This window comes from Martes martes, assembly GCF_963455335.1.
Source record: "Martes martes genome assembly, chromosome: 10".
In the NCBI taxonomy this organism is placed as follows: Eukaryota; Metazoa; Chordata; class Mammalia; order Carnivora; family Mustelidae; genus Martes; species Martes martes.
Window position 1 is genome coordinate 33,029,005 of NC_137898.1, and position 19,313 is coordinate 33,048,317.

The window sequence follows — 19,313 nt, forward strand, 5'->3', positions numbered from 1 at the left end:
CCCAAAGATTTTATTTATTCTTTGACAGAGAGAGACACAGTAAGAGAACACAAGCAGGGGGAATGGGAGAGAAGCAGCAGGCTTCCTGCTGAGCAGGGACCCTGTTGCAGGGCTCAATCCCAGGACTCCGGGATCATGACCTGAGCCAAAGGCAGACACTTAACGACTTGAGCCACCCAGACGCCCCTCAAGTATAATATTTCAAAGATAACTATTTTCTTATACTTGTAAAAGAAATAGGAATAGAATCACATGGGATGCCATTTACTTCAAATATATACATGCATTTTTACTTTAACATTTGTGGCCAACACTGTGTAAGACCAATCTTTATGGTCTTACATTAACTTCTCCAGCAGGATCTATATACAGCAGAAGTGTTTGTATCACTTTACTTCTGCTTGTTAGACTAATAGTATCCGAAAATAATTTAGCCACCTGGAACTATACTTAGGCAAAATGTAAAAAGAATCTAGACGACTTAATTGTATTCTGTATTTCTGTAATTCTGTATTAAAAAATAGTAAGTGAACTCATGATGTAATTTTCCCAAAACACAGCTTTTATTATAGTGTACCCTAAATTAGACATACCTCTCTCTGTAAACATTGTGCATGCTCATGAAAAGTCTGGTTTCCTAAATAGGTATAATGAACAAATAAAAGCAAAACTGTTCAAGAAATTTACCCTTGAAACTTAAGTTAACTATTACCATCTTTGAAAAATAAGGAAGAAATGTTCCACTAAGGAATGCTGAAATAGAAACAACTTGAATTTTAAAGTCATTTATTCATTTGAAAACATATTCCTGTTTTAAACAACAAAAAACTTAAGATTTAAATTTGTCCCTTATGAATAGCTTAAGCCATATACTAAATCATACTTACTTAAAACCAATAAAACACTGGCAGTAATGCAACTAATGTCTAATGAACCCAGAAGTTCAGATAAAATTAGAAGTCTGTGTATCCTCTATAACAAAATTTTTCCTTAATTCAGAAAAAAAAAAATCTAGCATCTGATTTAAATATATAAAGCCAAAATATTCTTTTTGCCAGTGCTCTTTTGAAATGTGAATTGATACTAACCATACTTCTGATAACTAGGCCTGTGACAACTGTAACTTAATTACAATTTCATGGTTCAAATGGCATTCCATCAAAGTAAACAGATACCAGAAGTATATAGGAGTAAAAATAAACCTCTACTAGTCAATTTAATCAAACTGGTCGTATAAATTTCATTTCAATGGCTAATAAGTATTTCAAACTGCTAAAAGTTCATCTGATTAAACTAAAGTACTCTAATATAGGGAAAACCAAGCAAAAACCTAGTTTAGTGGCAATGTCCTAGATGGTAAGATGGTAAGATAGGTGGCTGCTTAAAAAAAGACCAGTTATCACCCACTCTCATCCTCCAAACAGTACCCATACAAATCCCATAAAAACCAATACATCAAGATTCAATTTTCAAATAATTTATACTCTCTCTCAGTGTTTTTCTAACTTTCTTCCCCTCATTATTACTCCCTTAAAGCTTTCAGGCCTTTTAATCCTAATTACCACCCCATAAAACTTTAATACCATCGATACAATGTATCCCTATTTATGTATTATATGTATATCCATGCTATCCATGCTTTATACAAAGAATGAGATTTTTCCATCAAGAACAAATTTTTACCAAGAACGTATGGTCTAAACAATGAAAGGTTTACAATACTAAGGCTTTTCTTTTTAAGGGTAAATTGTGAGATAAATTTTAGCATTTAGATATGTAGATTATTTCCAAAATACTTTTAATCAACCACCTAGTTTTATCATAATTAATTTTTCCTGTAGTAGGTGGACACTGTTCTCAGCTATCGTCCTTAGCTTGCATAATAGTGCAGGACCATAAAAAACAGCCATTCAAAACAATCTTAATAATCAATGGGGGAAAATATTCTGTGATCTTTTAAAAAATCTGTCAAAATATTAAAAACTCAGTCAGTTATAAACAAAAAAACCTTGAAAACACTGTAAAAAAGTATGTTAGTATACTGTAATTTAAAACATCAGAAACATTGAGAAAGTGTTATTTCACTGTAAAAAACTAATCAAAAGGGGTTTGAACAGTACTTGCCTTTTTGTTAACTTAGGATACTAAGTAAGCATCTATTCTATGCCATTTGTACCTTTCAATGTTGTAAAATAACTAATCTCCTTTAACGTGAAGTTTTTACCATCACTTCCTCTGGGACCTATTCAACCTTCTTGTCACAACCAATTTCCTTATTACATGAAGCTTGTCTCCATGAGGTCCCCTCAGCTGCATACTGAGACTCAACATTCCCATCAGTGATTTCTTCCATAACTCCTCTTACCATTCAGTTCAAATCTCACATCTATCATTACCATTTTTCATTTCTTCACTCATTTTTATCTTTGTTGGCCAATCCTTTTGATGTTCTACTTTTGTAAAATGTCACATGGGTGACAAGGAGACAACACAACCACATGCTTTGCTGTCTGTGAGTGCACTGAATGACAGATGTGCAGTAACCAATCACTAGCAGAATTTGAGAGAAGTACTGTGATTGGTCAGTGATGATGAAGCACGTCTGTTACATAATGATCCTTGGACCAAAGGGCTAGCGGGGAAGTCTGTACTTCACCTAACTGCTCACAGTACAGACCATGCTAACTGAAATTTGAGCTGTGCTAATGGAGGACTGTCTTTGCCTCTTTGTTAACATTGACCCAGACAGGCTTAAAGTTGACTGCTGAGGGATAGCCCATCTAAATTTACATCAGATAATGATCTTAAAGCACCCTAAATGCAACTTTAGTGCCCAGTGAGTGTATGCTGAGGTGGTTTTCAAATTCTCTGTCATTTGGCAATCAACTTTAAAAGGTATCTTAGGATGATAAGAGTTTTAGAAATAGAGAAGGCATCTTTAAAGAGCCCATAATCTGATACCACAAATTATCCAGCATGTTTGTTATGAATGATTTCTCCTCCTTCGATTTCGATTTGCTCATACAGCCACTTGCGGTCACAGCGGCATTCAGCTCCGCATTTGGTGGAACCACAGGCAGGACAAGCATAGAAACATCCTAAACAGTCTTCATCGAGGCAGTCACAAAGGTCCATTCCACTGAAAATTAGGAGACCCTGGCTATCATAGACCTTACTCTTCGCTGGTATCACTTGTCTGTAAAATAAAACACAAGACAAATTATACCTCACAAACACATTATTTTTGAATATGTTTTTGAAAATAAGGTAATGAAAACAAATTTAAGGTGTAATATTTTGAATTAGGGATGATGTCCTGCAAAACTAGTACATAACTTACCAGACTCAAGCCTAGTCTATAACTAGTAGTAAATGAACTCTGTTGTGAGAAGAGACCTCATTCTAAAGTGTGGAGACAAATTCAAGAAGCCTGAATATGCCTCTAGAAGTCCATTTAAAAGTCAACTCAGTCCATTCCTTTACCATTTCCAAAAAATATATTTGTTTGAAGTATTTTCTCCTTACCTTAACAGCAACAACAGAGAACGGCAGCTTAATAGTGGTACATTCTGTTGGTTACCAATCTCTTCCTATGACCCTACTTGTTTTTATACTGCAATTAATCTGTTTCTTGTTCTTTAATAGACTCTAGCAAATATGGCTTAAAAACAATTAAATGACTCAGTGGAAAACCTTAACAGATGGAATAAATGGCATATGTAGAAAATAATTCTGAATGATTGTACTAACATTTCTTTGTCAACCTGTGCTTTAGAAATGTTCAATTTAAAAAGTCATATTCTAAACAATTTAGTTTTCTCATTCTGTTGACTGTACCATAACCGTTTCTATTTTAGACATGTAAAAAATAAAAAGCAACCTTGAATTCCTCTAAGATTGACTTTTTGGCTGCCACCCATAGAGAACTGATACACCGATACTTTTAAAAAATTGTTTTAGGTGTAATATGTTTAAATTTGAATTCTCATACCAAAAATGTTTACTTGTTCACTTCATTGACTCCTTCTTAGAAATGAACTTTTAGAGTTGAAAGGGATGCCTTGATTTTTATGTAGTCCTTGGAGATTCTTACTAATCCCAGATGACCTAATTTAAAACATCTACCCATAAAATTCAAAACTTAAAATAGTGAAGCAATACAACTTCACTTGAAGGTCTTCAGTGAACACAGAGCCTACCTGTCAGAACCAGCAGTTGCATTTTTTGTGAGCCTTCTTTTTTCTCTTTTACCAGTTTCTGGAGCAAATTCCGTTTGCTTTCCTGGGTTTGCAAATTGCAATGACCTCAAAGCTTTTGCAGTTCTTCCCTGAATAAAGGTAAACAAATCATCAACTCAAATCTTGACAATCTGCCATGAACAGATTAATATTTAACTGAATGTTAATCCAGATTATTCCTTAACCTGAAGGATGGTCTGGAATTCACAAAAAAATAAGAAAAAGGTTTTAGAGCCCAAGTGCAACATTTATACAGCCCTAGACAATATTCAAAGTTTACAGGTTAATTTAGTTATAATATTTTCATTACCTAATTTTAGTCTCTGGAATATCAGGAGGGGCAACAGGCATGGCAAAAACTGCAATGGCTGTTGCTGAGATGGGAGAAAACATAGAAAAACTGCTGTATAACCCATCGGCATAACACTGAGGTTCCTGGGGAGTCTGGCCAGTGGAATGTATGTATGACTCATGATCTTGGGGTGATGAGTTTGAGCTCTATGCTGGGTGTGGAAGTTACTTAAAAAATATTAAATCTTTAAAAAACACAAAACAAAAACAAAACTGAGGTTCCTAATATGATCTTGAGTTCTTAAGGAAAGGTTCTATTTTATATATTTTTAATTTTTTAATTTAATTTTTCTATATTTTTAAAAGCAGAGAGGTAATATGGTTTCAAGTTCTGAAATAGTATTATCATCTTTTTAAAAAGCTTTGGTAAAACAAAATTTTGATGGTTAGGGATTTAACCATCATTATTATATATAATGAATTATATATATCATATAAAATATAATATTTATATATATAATATTATATAATATTATACATATATATAATGAATTAATGATTCATTATTTGGGGGAAAAAACAGTTTATGTGATATATTCCACAAGAGCAACAAATAAATGAAATGGACAAAACTCTAAAGTGACAGCAGCAACCTAGTAAGAACTGCAAGAGAACACTGGGTCCTAGAGATATGCCTCTGAGGGGAGAACAAAAGGGAAGCACTACATATAATTTAAAATTTTAATTATCTTTTAATTTGGCTTATTAATATAATGAAAAGGAGGAAATTGAGAAAAATATCCCAGCAGCAAGAATTATAAATTGGTTATAAGAAGAAATTTTGAGAAGTGCTCCTTTGATATACTTGTCTTTGTTCTACACCAAAGATAGCTTTAAGAAATCTCAGTTTTTTCCTCATATAGTTAAATAATCTGAACGTAGGAATGTGAAAAAGGGAGTTATAAATATTTAGTATTTACAATGTAAAAATGTATGCTTTTTGACCATAGGGAGTTCTTAAATTAGCAAGTAAGAACTCAGAGCTAGAAGCAATGGAAACTCACAAGCATCTAAAAAACCCAAACAAGAATGGTATTAGTGCCAAAGGAGAAAGAAAGGTTGAAGAAACAATGATTGCAAGTCACTTCTCTGGTGTTCATTTTAAAGCAGTCATTTTTAAGTCCTTCATATGAATACAGATCCTCACTGGCCGGCAGGTCTCACTGAGTTACTTCGGTATTAGAAAAGAAACTAAGATAACAATTAAGTCCCGGCTTTACCAGAATGTTCTAAAAGCCACTCCCAACATTTTAGCCCTAGGAGTTACAGCTGGAGTTTTGGACATAATATGCTATTCCATTCTCTTCCATTCTCAAGCTTATTTTATCACCCAGTCTGGGTATAAAGAAATATTTAGAAACACCATTTATTTTCACCTCCCCAGCTTTAATTCACAATTAGTATAATAAATAATAACATAAGTATGATTTCTTTACAATTCGACAAAACCGCACACTGCAAAAGTAAGACAGCAGGAAAAAAATGACTGCTATACATACATCCGAATCAGGTTTTCTTCTCTGCCGGTCTTCAGAATCAACATCCACACTTCCATTGATTATCTGTGTACATTTTGGACAAAGCTTCCAACCAGGTACAAGCTGCCTTCCAAATTTTGCACTCAGAAAAGTGGCATCATCTAAGTCAATTACATGCAAATTTTTTTTGGCTAGTTTTTTGTGTATGTTAAATGGGTCACAACATGACTTCTGCAAATCCTCAAATCTGTCAATGTAAATTTTTGCATGATGGAAGCAAATGGTATTGTTCCCAGAAAGTGTCATTCCAGTTCTAAGTTGAAGTAAAAGCATATCATTTGATGACAATTCTTGCAAAGTCTTGAAACCAGTGTGACGAGTGTAGTAGGTTTTATGGCACTCATTTGTGGTACGAAGCTGAACTCCAACTGAACATGGATCCATCACTCTGGATTCCAGCAAATTTCCCTTGCTTGAATTTGTCTAGGGATCTCTCTCTCTAGTAGGTCATGTGCTGATTGCCCTAGAGAAAACACTGACGTCAAATTTGTGCTGCAAAATTTTTATCTGGGAAACTGAAAAAGCATTTGATAAAATTCCACACCTATTTAAAAGAAAGAAACTCTTAGCATGCGAGGAATAGAAAGACATTCACCAAAAGCTTACAGTAAACATTATTTAATCATAAAACATTAGAAGCATTCCCTCTAAAGTTAGAACTACAAAAGAATACTTGCTATTCAACACTGTATTAAAGCTTCCCCTTAACTTTGTATTAACAGGTACAGGGATTGAGAAGGAAGAAGTACTACTCAAAGATGATATAAATATCTACACAGAAAATACAAAAGGTTCAACAGACGAACTATTAAAACTAGTAAGATAATTCAACAATGATGTTGGAAACCTAAAGCATTAAGAGACCTTACGAAACCAATCCTACAAAAGACATGCAAGACTTTTATGGAGAAAATCATCAAACAGAAATACAAAAAGGATCTCCTAAATAAATGTAGAAATTAATCATGGGAAATCTTACTGAGGCATATAAACTCCCTGGGAATTTATCTGTAAATTCAATACTATTCCAGTCAAATCCCAGCAGGTATTCCACCCACCCCCTTTGGAATTTAGCATTTGGTTTACATGGAAGAGTAAAAATCCAGTCAAGATAGTCTTGAAGGAAAACAAAGTCAGGTATTTATTTGCCATAAAGCTGTTATAATTAAAAGTGTGGTGTTTAGTATAACAGTAGTATAGACAAATGTAGAATAGTATAGACAAATAGATACATAAAAAGATGAGGGCTTGGTGTAGTATATGACATGTGATTTTATAAAATCAGTGGATACTGTACATTAATGGGGAAAAGACTGAATGAAATATTAGGGGGTAAGCACGCTAACCACGTGGAAAAAGACAGACTAAGATCTCTTTCTCACAAAAATCAACTCCAGATGGATTAAAGAATGAAACAAGAAAAGAAAAACTGTACTAATGTTTATAAGAAAACATAGAAGACTTTGCAACATTGGGATAGAGAAGAATGTCTCAAACAAGAAAGCACATACCAAAGGAAAAGATGGATACATTTGATTATATGTCAAAATTAAACATTTCCTTAAAACTCTAAAGGAGGAAAAACAGCCACACTTGAAAGGTATGGTTAGGATTATACATAAAAAATCCTGACATTTACAGATCAATTAGAAAATGACAAAGAACCCATTAGAAAACTAAACAAACAGAGGCACCTGGGTGGCTCAGTTAGTTAAGGTCTGCCTCAGGACATGATCCCAAGATCCTGGGATCCAGCCTCGCTTTGGGCTCCCTCTCAGCAGGTAGTCTGCTTCTCCCTCTTCCTCTGAGCCCTCCCCCTGGCTCATGATTCTCTCCCTTTCTCTCTCTCAAGTAAATAAATAAAATCTTAAAAAAAAAACCTAAGCGGGACACCTGGGTGGCTCAGTTGGTTAAGCAGCTGCCTTCGGCTCAGGTCATGATCCCAGCATCCCTGGGATTGAGTCCCACATCTGGCTCCTTGCACAGCAGGGAGCCTGCTTCTCCCTCTGCCTCTGCCTGCCACTCTGTCTGCCTATGCTCACTCCCTCTCTGACAAATAAATGAATAAATAAATCTTAAAAAAAAAAAAAACTAAGCAAATACAGATACTCAATTCACAGAGGAAGAGAACAAAATAGCCAATAAATGCATGCAAAGATGTTCAACCTTTATAGTTATTTAAAAAAAAAAGGTGCAAACTGAATACCATTTCTCAAACACTTGCTGAGCAAAATTTTAAAAATCTGATAACCTAGTGTTGGTTAAAATGTGGCCAACTCTTACATGCTCCTTATACATTGACAGGAATGTAACTGCTTTAGAGTCTTTTTGGCACTTTCTCACAAAATTAAACAAGTCCACATCCCAGGACCTTGCACTTTCTGGTCTAGATGTCTGCCAAAAAAACAAATGTCCCAAAAGAGCACAAGGATTTTTGTGTATTTACTGCCTTTGAGCACTGTGCATTTACATTCGAGCATTTACTGTCTTTGACAGTGAAAAGTTGGAAATTACCTAATTTTAAGGATGAGAAACCATAGATTACTCAACACGCCTATAGGACAGTTAACCACAGGAATTATAAGAATCACCATGGATAAATCTTAAAGATAATTTTAAATGAAAAAGTTGTAAAAGAATACATTTATGAAAATATTTAAACACAAAATAGCATACATGGTTTGTAGATGAAAATAACAATCATGCTAAAATATACATGAGTAATAAATAACAATTTTGTGGTATACATATTTCTAAGGAGGAAGGAAACTTTTAAAAAAGAGATTTATGGAAGATTAAATTGAGGGCATATACACAGTGTTTTCATTATTTTCTGTACTTTCCATCTGAAAACTTTTATAAATATTTTTCAAAGCAAATACAAAAACTTAGTTGAATTTTTTTTTTAAAGATTATTTATTTATTTATTTGACAGACAGAAATCACAAGTAGGCAGAGAGGCAGGCAGAGAGAGAGGGGGAAGCAGCCTCCCCGCTGAGCAGAGATCCAGATGTGGGGCTTGATCCCAAGACCCCGGAACCATGACCTGAGCCAAAGGCGGAGGCTCAACCCACTAAACCACCCAGGCGCCCCAACTTAGTTGAATTCTTAAGGGAAAAAATCACAAATACAAGTCAGTAGGAAAAAAAAAAAGTATTGAAAATATATGTGAACCACTGAAATCTGGGTGGTGGCAGAGTGTTGAAATAGCTAGGATTCTGCTATTTTGCAAGTGTTTTTTAAAACTTTGCTCCATATTAAAAAACAAAACAAAACAACAACAACAAAAAAACTGGTTAGAAAGCTTAGATACTTCCCAGTGTTTTCTTCAGAAAAAAACCAGAATCATATAAAACCACATACAAAGATGACTCTGGTCTCATGTAACAAAAAATAGTGAATACATATATATCTGTTTTCAGTTAAAATACTATATTTAAAAAGTTAAAAAATAGAATACAATCTAAAGTTCAAAATGTCACTGAACATTTTTAACTTAAAATGTTTAAAAGCTAATTAAGATGGAGCATATTTACATATTTTTATTCTATTTCAACCAACTTTTAAAATTTAACTTCCCAGTAATGGTGTCTAGTGCATCAGATAAAATGGCTTGTATTATACAAATAATTAAATTTCTTTTAACAGAAACGTGGGTTAAAATAAATGAAGGAATAGACAAGAGGAAGCCAGAGATATAGTTATAAAACAACAAACTATGCTGTACTGTACTATAACAGATACAGGACAGAAATCTGGCTCTGACCTTAACAGTCAACACAAGGAAAGAAACTTGATTAACAACCTCCTTAGCACATTATGGAAACTCCTAATGTTTTCTCTCTCATTGATGCTTGATTCTTTACATTTGTAGTAACTATTACCAATTTGTAGCCACTGATCTGTGATTTTCTGAACATAAAATTATTTCTAAGCATTCAAAGACTTGGACTACCCTGACCATATTTAACAGGAAAAGCATCTAGGAACTTAGAAATTTGTTTTAGAAATTCTCTTTGTCCATTGAATTAATGCATTTTTACCCATTAGAGAATTCTTTTCCTCGGCTACCGGGACATCTCTGTTCCTTTAGTTTCCTTTTATCTTTTATCTTTTTTTTTTCCCATTCTCAACTTATCTTATTTGAGGCTGGCATTACCTTGATACAAGATCAAGGACATTCCAAAACAGGAAATAAATAAATAAATAAATAAAAATTAAAAAGACCAAAATTCCTTGTGAACATAGGAAAAAAATTCATAAAAACAATTCAGTACACGGAATCCAGAAATATGTATAAAAAAGTCACAACCATCAAAAGTGTCACTAAATAAGAAATACTTAGGAATAATTTTAACAAAACATGGAACATCTGTACACTAAAATCTATAAAATTTGTTAATATTTTAAAAAGACCAAAATAAATGGTAAGATATACCATACCCCAAGACACAAAACTGGTTGAATGTCTGTTCTCCTCATGTTAATTTATAGATTCAATGCAATCATAATCATAAGTTAATAAGCTTCATCTAAAATTTACACAGAAATACAAAGGACTTCCTACATCCAAAACAACCATAAAAAAGAATAAAGCTAGAAGGCCTTCCAGTCCAATCAGAATGGACTTACTCTAATCAGGATGGTATGGAATTATCTTTTTTTAAAAGATTTTATTTATTTATTTGACACAGAGAACGAGAGACAGCGAGAGAGGAAACACAAGCAGAGGAAGCAGGAGAAGGAGAAGCAGGTTTCCTGATGAACAGGGAGCCCAATGTGGGACTTGATCCCAGGGTCCTGGGATCACCACCTGAGCCGAAGGCAGACACTTGTTGACTGGTGCCCTGGTATGGTATCATCTTAAAGACAGATATATACGTGGGATCAAATATAAACCCAAGAGATATACCCCCATTTATATGCACAAGTGATTTCTGGTAAAGGTATAAAGCCAATCCTATGGGAAAAGTCAGGTTTTTCAACAAGTGGTTTTGAAATAAATGGATATCCATATGAGAAAAATAAACACTGGCCAGTACCCTATACTATAGATGAAAATCAAGATAGTTCATAGTCTTCAATACTAAAGCTAAACTAAAGACTTCTGGAGAAAACATTGGCGACCATATTTATGATGCTGTGTAGACAAAGATTTCTCAGGAAACAGAAAGCAATTACCATACAGAAAAAATAATAATTAGGTATCATAAAGACTACTTTTATTCAATGCAAGTCAAAATTTCAAATATTAATAGGAAAGCTATATACTGAGAGAAAATACGCAAACAGTATTTATCAGCCAAATCCTTGCATCCAGATTAAAAAAACTGCAACTCAACAATAAAAAGACAAACCATTAACATTGGCAAAAGACTTAAGTAGACATTTCAAAAAGCAAGATATATAGACAATAGACAGCACATGAAAAACAACTGACAGCCATTAAAAAGAATAAAATCTTGCCATTTACAATGACACGGATGGAGCTAGATTATTATGCTAAGTGAAATTAAGTCACTCAGAGAAAACAAATACCTATGATTTCACTCATGAACTATGGGAAGGGGGAAAAGGAGAAAAAGGGAGAGGGAACAACCCATAAGAGACTCTTAATGATAGAGAACAAACTGAGGGTTGACTGAAGGAGGTCAGTAGGAGGTAGGTTAGATGGGGGATGGGTATTAAGGAGGGCACTTGTGATGAGCACTGCCTGTTATATGTAAGTGATGAATCACTGAATTCTACTCCAGAAACCAATATTGTACTGCATGGTCACTAAAATTTAAATAACAAAATGAAAATAAGAAATAAAAAAAAAAATTTCAGTGAGCGTGTACTGGAGTATCACTGAAATAGTGCAATCTCTAAAGACCAAGTAAGCAATTGTTCATGTGTTTACTTTCCTTTTATCTTGTCTAAATTACTACATAGTTCATGAGAGTTTATTTTATTAGCAAGACTCTAAGTTGTGCCAGTGTACTTAAGTGATCTCCCTTATAAAATTGGAAATATGATTAAACTCCTATTACATCACTTTTTTCTGGTAAGTACTTGCTTGGACATCTTCCACAACAGCATAAATTCTTTATTAACCTTAAACCACTAAGAACCTGCACTCCTAGTTGGAGAGTACAGTGTTAAATGTGTTTTTAATTCAACTTAGCCATGGCCCTATTAGTCCTTGAAAACATCTTCTTCTGGTAAACAGGTGCTTCCAACTACTTTGAGCTCTTGGCACACTTTTGAGTACTAGAACTTTTGGAGGAACACTTAAAGGAATTAAACTGTTGCACAATACCGTTTTATTAGCAGCCATCCCTCAGGTCTCACTGTTAGAGTAAATTTACTATTAGAGTTGCCAGGTAAAATACAGTATGCTCAGTTAAATATGAATTTTAGATAATGCATATATTTTAAATGTATCCCAAATACTGCTAAAAAGTAATTTGATATTTGTCTTAATTTCAAATTTAACTGCACACCCCGTATTATTTGCTAAATTTGGCAACCTCATTTACTATGCATTTTTTGCGTCTTCCAGTAAGTAGAGCGGTTTCTTTGGTATCAGTTTCACATTATGCCCTAGTTCTTACTTGTTGCTAAAAGAAAGCTGAACTCCCCACTAATAAATTACAGGACCTGCTCAGTTTAAAATTAAAATGTCCTAACAGAAGATAAACTTCCAGTTACAGTAAAAAAAAGAAATTTTACACGCTGATTAAAACTCAATGGCACAACTGTACCACTCATTTAAAACTGTCATAGTAAAAGGTATACACCTGAATTAATAAAGTTTTACTGCTTAAAGTCTTACGTTAAGTTTGTTTCCTGATCTACTATTACGCAGTTTGTTCATGCACGGCTAATGCAGGGCTAAAGGAAAAGTCAGGTTAGCACAAGGTGCACAAAATTTCAGCCAGTGATCTTAAGTGGTTACTGCCTGCCTTCTAAAAATTACAGCCTCTGGCTGCTCCTCCCCTGTTGTATTACTCAATGTCCTTATTTCTGCCTTCCTTCCCTAAAGTTCTGCTGTAGAGCTCCTTGGATCTGTTTCCCAGCAACTTCTTCCTTTTGCTAGCTTTGGTCTGTGTTCTAGCAATGTGGCCACAATTAATATTTATTTTTTTCTTCAAGTGACAATCCAGTAGCTTCATTTTGCTGTCTTCACCTGTATGATGCAATGTTCTCCAGGTAATGATGTAATGATTAATCTAACACCTTCCTTAATTAACAATGAGAAATGCCCTACTATTCACTGTCCACGAACCAGTACTTCACAATCAGGTGGGTTATTATTAGAAAAGAGGAATCTCAGTATGGACCCTAGACCTACTGAATCAGGATCCATATTTAAAAAAAAAAAAAATTCCCCAGGTTATATGTAAGCATATTAGTTTGAGATCCACTGCTTTAGGTAATTCAGTTAAGAGAACATTAACCAAGCATTTCCATATTTATAAAGCATATTTTTAAAAAAAGGAAAATACACACTCACACATGAACTTGCCTTCTAGGAAGTCTGACATTTAGGGAAGGTTATGAAGGGAGGGGAGTCAAAATTTGATAAAACAGATGTATAGAGACCTATGCATTGTTGAAAGCAGAGATGTCAAGGTTTTCACGTTCTGATTACAAATGCTCTGGGTCTTCCACTGCCTAGCTTCCACTATTTTAGAGCTGACAACTGTAAAGATTAGCAATGCGAATGCAATTCTTGTCTATATTCTTGTAACTTCTGTCTAAAAGAGTTTCAATGGATTCCCTGGCCCACTGTAGAAGGCCATTTTGCCTCCATGTGCTCGTTTAACATTCCTGATCAAGAAATAAGTCTGTTCTTTTGTCATTTAAACTGGTTATAACATCTTACCAGTTCCCTCATTAGTAAGGGAAAAAAAATCTGTGTGTTCATAATTTCACAATGTGTGTGACAGTCATGATTTTACTTCTGCCCCCCCTTTTTGTGGAACTTTGTGAGTGTGTGTGTAAAATTCTTTTAAACATAGCAAGAGATTAATTTGCTTTAAGCTAATCACCTTTACCAGTAAAATATTTAGTATTCATCATGGAAGAAGAAAAAAAGTACTGCTTTTAAATGGATAAGATGAAAACCAGCAACAAATGAAAAACCTCAAATGCATTCATTTAGACCTGTTTAATTTAGTTCTTTTGCCCCACCTTTGGGAAGATTTTTACTATGATAAAAATGAGATCTAGGTCTTCAAGTACTTTTTTGAACTACACCTAGTGAAGTAGGATTTATAAATACTAATACTTAATTAGTCACTGAGTCTCTTAAGGCCTTCCTCTAGAGGTGTGGATGAATTTTATTTGTATACTTATTTTCCATTTCAAGTAGCAAAAATGCCTTTTGAGAAGTTGAATTTTACCTGGAACCTGTGTTCGTGATTCTTTAAGAGTCATGGTTAAAGAAATCCTTCCATTCCTCTCCTAATGGCTTCTACAAGACTCTGAGGATACCCCCTTGTTTACAGATGACTAGGAAAGATTATTTGCCTCAGTTATAAATTTGTCAATCTTTTACCTTAAAGATTTATTTATTTATTTGAGAGAGAGAGAAAGGAGAGAGAGAAAGAGAGAGCGAGCTAGCGTGACCACACGCAGTTTAGCATGCATGGGCCAGTGGAGAAGAGGGAAAGGGGAAGCCAACTCCCCACTGGGTGGGGATGCCAATGGGGGCTCCAGGCTCCATCTCACAACCCAGAGATCATGACCTGAGTTGAAATCAAATGTCTGCTGCTCAACCGACTGAGCCACTGAGGCGCCCCTATAAATCTGTTAATTTTAACTGCATGTCAAAAGTGACCAACTGGAACAAAAATGTCTGTTAGCTATATTTTAAGTTTCTCTCCTGTCCCCCAAGTCCCAGAACTTTGGCCACCCTCATCTAGAGCCCAAAATAACTCCTCCAGAAAAGAGGCCGGCCTCAGGGCAAAACATTCTAGAATCTGTAATCCAATCAAGGTGTCTGTTCTAGTAACCGTCACTCCTCCCGTGAGATGCTGGTAGATCTTTTGGTCAGAGAATTCTCTCCATTGCAATAGTTTCCTTTCCCCTATGGCCATAACCCTTTCAAATAAAGTCTTTACTAACTCTGGACTTTTTTTTATTTGAAAAATCCCTAAAAATTTTTTTGCATTTTGGGTTTCTGGTGCTGTAGGGTTGCCAACATTTTCTTCAGTGCCTAAATATAGTATGTTTTCTGATTCTAAAATTAACATTTAATAGTCTTACAGCATTACTAGAAGACTCAAAAGACAAGGTAAAAAGTGTGGAATAGATTAGACCCCTTGTTTTACCTCTACCACCTAAGGCAGTAAATGAAATTATTTGTTCCTTGTATGACTTGAACACTGCAAGCTCAAGAAAGAAGTTGTTTTTTTTTCCTAAATTGAGGTATAATTTACATATAACATTATTAGTTTCAGGTGTACAAGGTAATGATTCGACATTCGCATATATTATGAAAGATCACCACAATAAGTCTAGTTAACATCCATCACCATATGGTTACAAATTTTTTTCTTCTGATGAGAACTTTGAAGATTTACTTCTTTAGCAACTTTCAAATATGCAACACAGCGTTACTAACTATTGTCACTATGCTTACATTACATCCCTTTATTTTATAACTGTAAATTTGTACCTTTTGACCCCCTTCAGCCATTTTGTCCACCCCCCTCCTCTGGCAACCACCAATCTGTTCTTTGAATTTGTTTTTTGTTTTTTAATAATTTAAAATTTATACATGTAGGGGCGCCTGGGTAGCTCAGTCAGTTAAGCGTCTGCCTTCGGCTAGATTTATGATCTCAGGGTACTGAGATTAAGCTCAGCATCAGGCTTCTTGCTCACTGTCAGGCTTCCTGCTTGTGGAGGAGTCTGCTTCTCCCTCTGTCTCTGCCCCTCCCCTCACTTGTGCTCTCTCTCTACCCCCCTTCACTCACTCACTCACTCATGTAAATAAATAAAAATCTTAAAAAAAATAAAATTTATCCATGTATATATTTGGATTCTATGGAATATGCTTTTAAGCATTATCACTTGCTACCCATTACCAAACTCTAAGGCAGGCAGATTAGATGTAGCTGAGCAAGCTCATACAAGGAAATTACACTAACAAGCGTTCCTAGTAACACAAGGTCTAGGACATTATTGCAGGGCGCCTACAGGATTGAAGCAGGACACTATAGCCATCACTGCCACTAACACAGCAGGGAAAGATAAGTTTTTTTTTTCCTTCCCAAAATTTAGAGGGTGATTTCCCAAAATATTTTCCAATATGTTGGTTTTCCTCAATACAGCTTTTCCAGTTTCCTAATTAGTGGGAAAAAGCATTAGGAGAAAATTTAGCCAAACAAGAAATTTGCTGAATTTTTAGGTCAACTTATAATAAGAGTCTTTCCCTTTCATGACAAATGACTTTTTTCTTTTTGGCAGGGCAGGAGAGTGTCTTAGAAATTTGCAAGGCATTTTCCCAGATTATCTTTTATTTCATGTGAAGAAAAATCATCTGCCCCTCCTTTATGAATCAGCAGTTTTAGTCACAGGCATACACATACAAGTCATGCGTCTTGCAACTGTCAACTTTTTGTACCCATTATCTTCAAATACTAACTTAATCACACAAGTGAATGGACACTAGAAGGGGTAAAGAGCCAAACGAGATAGTCTTTAATCCTTGAATCAGGCCCAACAAGAAAGGTAAAGAATTTAAAACCAAAATATAGTCAATAGCACCACTTAAAATATTTGGTTAAAGTGCCTGTGGCTAATAAGTGCCAGGTACAGCACCAAGCACAAACATTATCTCTTTAATCTTGACAACGGTTAAATACTATCATTTCCATTTACAGATTATGAAACTGAAACTTAGAGCTCTACTTACACGCCTAGCACAGAGCCTGTTACACCATTCAAGTTCTTGCTTAATGGAAAAAAAAAAAAACCCAACCCCAGAAAAACTAATTTTACTTTATATGAAGAATCCCTCTTAATTAGGCCCTAATGATTTACTCTAGGTTTACCTAATGTACTCCCCTCAGATTTTTTAATGCTTTGTCTAGCATACTTTCAGATCATTTGGGGAACAATTTAGTAAACCCTTCAGGCTTCCAAATTTGCAATTTGTCTCGAATCTTCTAGTCTTTAAAGGCCAAACAGAACTGAAATGGGATTTCAACAACTGAGAGATTATTTCCAGACCAACAAAAATTAGCAAAGTTCTCTTTATTCTACCTGATTCTGGATGTGGCCCGAACTGTCAAACAATACTTAACATTATAGTTGTTGAGTAAGTGATCGTGAAACCAAACTCTAAATCACTCCCTTGAAAATACTTCCATCTCTTCTTAAAAAAATAAGGGTCTGGACCATCTAGCATGGCATTACTTGTTCAAATGCCACATACTCTAGGTCAAACTACATGACCTGCAAAGTTCTTTTACACTTTATAGGGTTCTTCTCTGCTTGGAAAGCCCAAGGCCCTTTCTGTGCCAGGCAATGCTAACTTATTTTTCAGGGCAGCACCAGTGTCTTTGCCTATCTGGTGTGCCTTTCCCAAATACTATTATTAATAGGTTCTTCTTTCTCTGTGTCTGCAGAACAATTTAACGGTGCATTAAAACGTTTTCTCTATTCTCAGCTGTGGGAAGGCAGGAGCTGTATGGTTATATTTTCTGCATCACCTGAGGCAAAAGAGGAACTGTCTTTCAATAACATACTAAGCTCTGTGAGGTCAAGGAATCACCCAGTTCCTGTTTTACAGTTGTAGCTTCTCTGGTATCAACACCAGCACTTCGTAAACAACGTCTTTTGAATACACGTTTTGAAACTGCCCCAATCTCACACCAAGGAGGATGAATCTCTCCAAATCAGGGTGAGGAGGTCCGCAGGATGCTGCAATTACTCCCACCCCAACAGCATGGTGGTCACAAGCATGACGCCCCCAGCTGACAGCCACATCATGTTTCAAGCTACCATTATACATCCAAGGATCATTTATTGTATTTATCCTACGGGGATGGGAAAATGAATACTGATCGGCCTCCGGCCTCAACCGAACAGCTAGGGCTAGGGGGATGCTCATTAAAAAATAAATAAAAATAAAAATAAAAAACGAAACTGGAGCGATACAGGCTGCGAACTAGGTTCAAGGCCGTAATTACCCTCTAGTAAACAGCGCAGGCCTAAGGAATAGCTTTGCCGGCCCCTGGTCTTCCGAAAAGGGGCGACAAACCCGCGGAGAACACAGATGCGACAGAAACTGTGCTGGGTCCTGACACAGGGGGCCCGCAGATGAACCAGGGAAAGTCGGGGGCTCTGCAGGGTGGCGGGCTGCAGGAGGCCCCAGCCAGCCGCTGAAAGTCACTCTCACGTGTCTGGGCCTCCTCTCCCACCTCTCCTTCCACACCTCCGTGAACCAGCCCTGGCTCCCCCTCTCACCCACGGACCGGTCGCGCCCTTCCCAGAGCCTCCCCGCATCCCTTCCACCTTAGCTCGTGCTCTCCTCTGCGGAGACTGGGCTGCACCCGCATTCACGTAGGGCGGACTGGGCCGCCGGCGTTTCCTCACTTCCCCTCGCTGCCACTGAGAGGAGGGCGGACGAGAGCTAGAGAGGCTCAGCGTTACCATAAAGAGGCACCCGGGAGAAGCCTAGAGCGATCCAAGCCTGGCCCGCCTCCCGGGCGGAAAGGGCGAGGCGGTGTTAATTGGCAGAAGACGCAACGTGAGGCAATGGTTGCTTCAGAAGTTACCTCAGCTTAGCGGTCTGTTCCGTCTGTGCTCTGAGGTTAGGGAATTGGGAGCTCTGTGGGGCCATTTCTGATAAGATGCAGGTTCAACTGACTTAGATTGTTTTCGCAAATCTCGGCGTCCGTGCGTGAGGCCAGATTTTTGCACCCCGCTCCTCTAATCCCTGGAGAGGCTGAATGAGTTACAAGAGCCTCAAGAACAGACTCTTTATTTACAGTCTCACGTTTTATGTGATTTCTTTTGTTCAAACGGAATGTATTCCCAAATGCATCTTTTTTATTATAAACTATAAAAATAGCTATGTTTATTACTTAAAGTAAAATGTAGGCTCCAGGAAGATGCTTGTAAAATTTGTGAGGGAAGAAACTGTATTTCGTGTACCCTTACCGTCTGCCACAGTTTAGGTGCTCAGTTT

General features: G+C 36.2%; 1 protein-coding gene across 2 annotated transcripts; it reads right to left on the reverse strand.

The window, feature by feature from the left end:
* Nucleotides 1-541: 541 nt before the first annotated feature.
* Nucleotides 542-18,735, reverse strand: ARL14EP (ARF like GTPase 14 effector protein). 2 transcript variants are annotated; one of them, XM_080817789.1, is made up of 4 exons: nucleotides 18,638-18,735; nucleotides 6,089-6,590; nucleotides 4,200-4,327; nucleotides 542-3,196 (listed from the first exon to the last, which is right to left on the reverse strand). In XM_080817789.1, the coding sequence occupies exons 2-4, from the start codon at nucleotides 6,509-6,511 to the stop codon at nucleotides 2,968-2,970; spliced, it is 780 nt and encodes a 259-aa protein (XP_080673915.1). In that variant the 5' UTR covers nucleotides 6,512-6,590; nucleotides 18,638-18,735; the 3' UTR covers nucleotides 542-2,967. The 2 variants fall into 2 exon arrangements, with proteins under 2 accessions (XP_080673915.1, XP_080673916.1); XM_080817790.1 differs by having other exon boundaries at nucleotides 6,089-6,671.
* Between the last annotated feature and the right edge of the window lie 578 nt (nucleotides 18,736-19,313).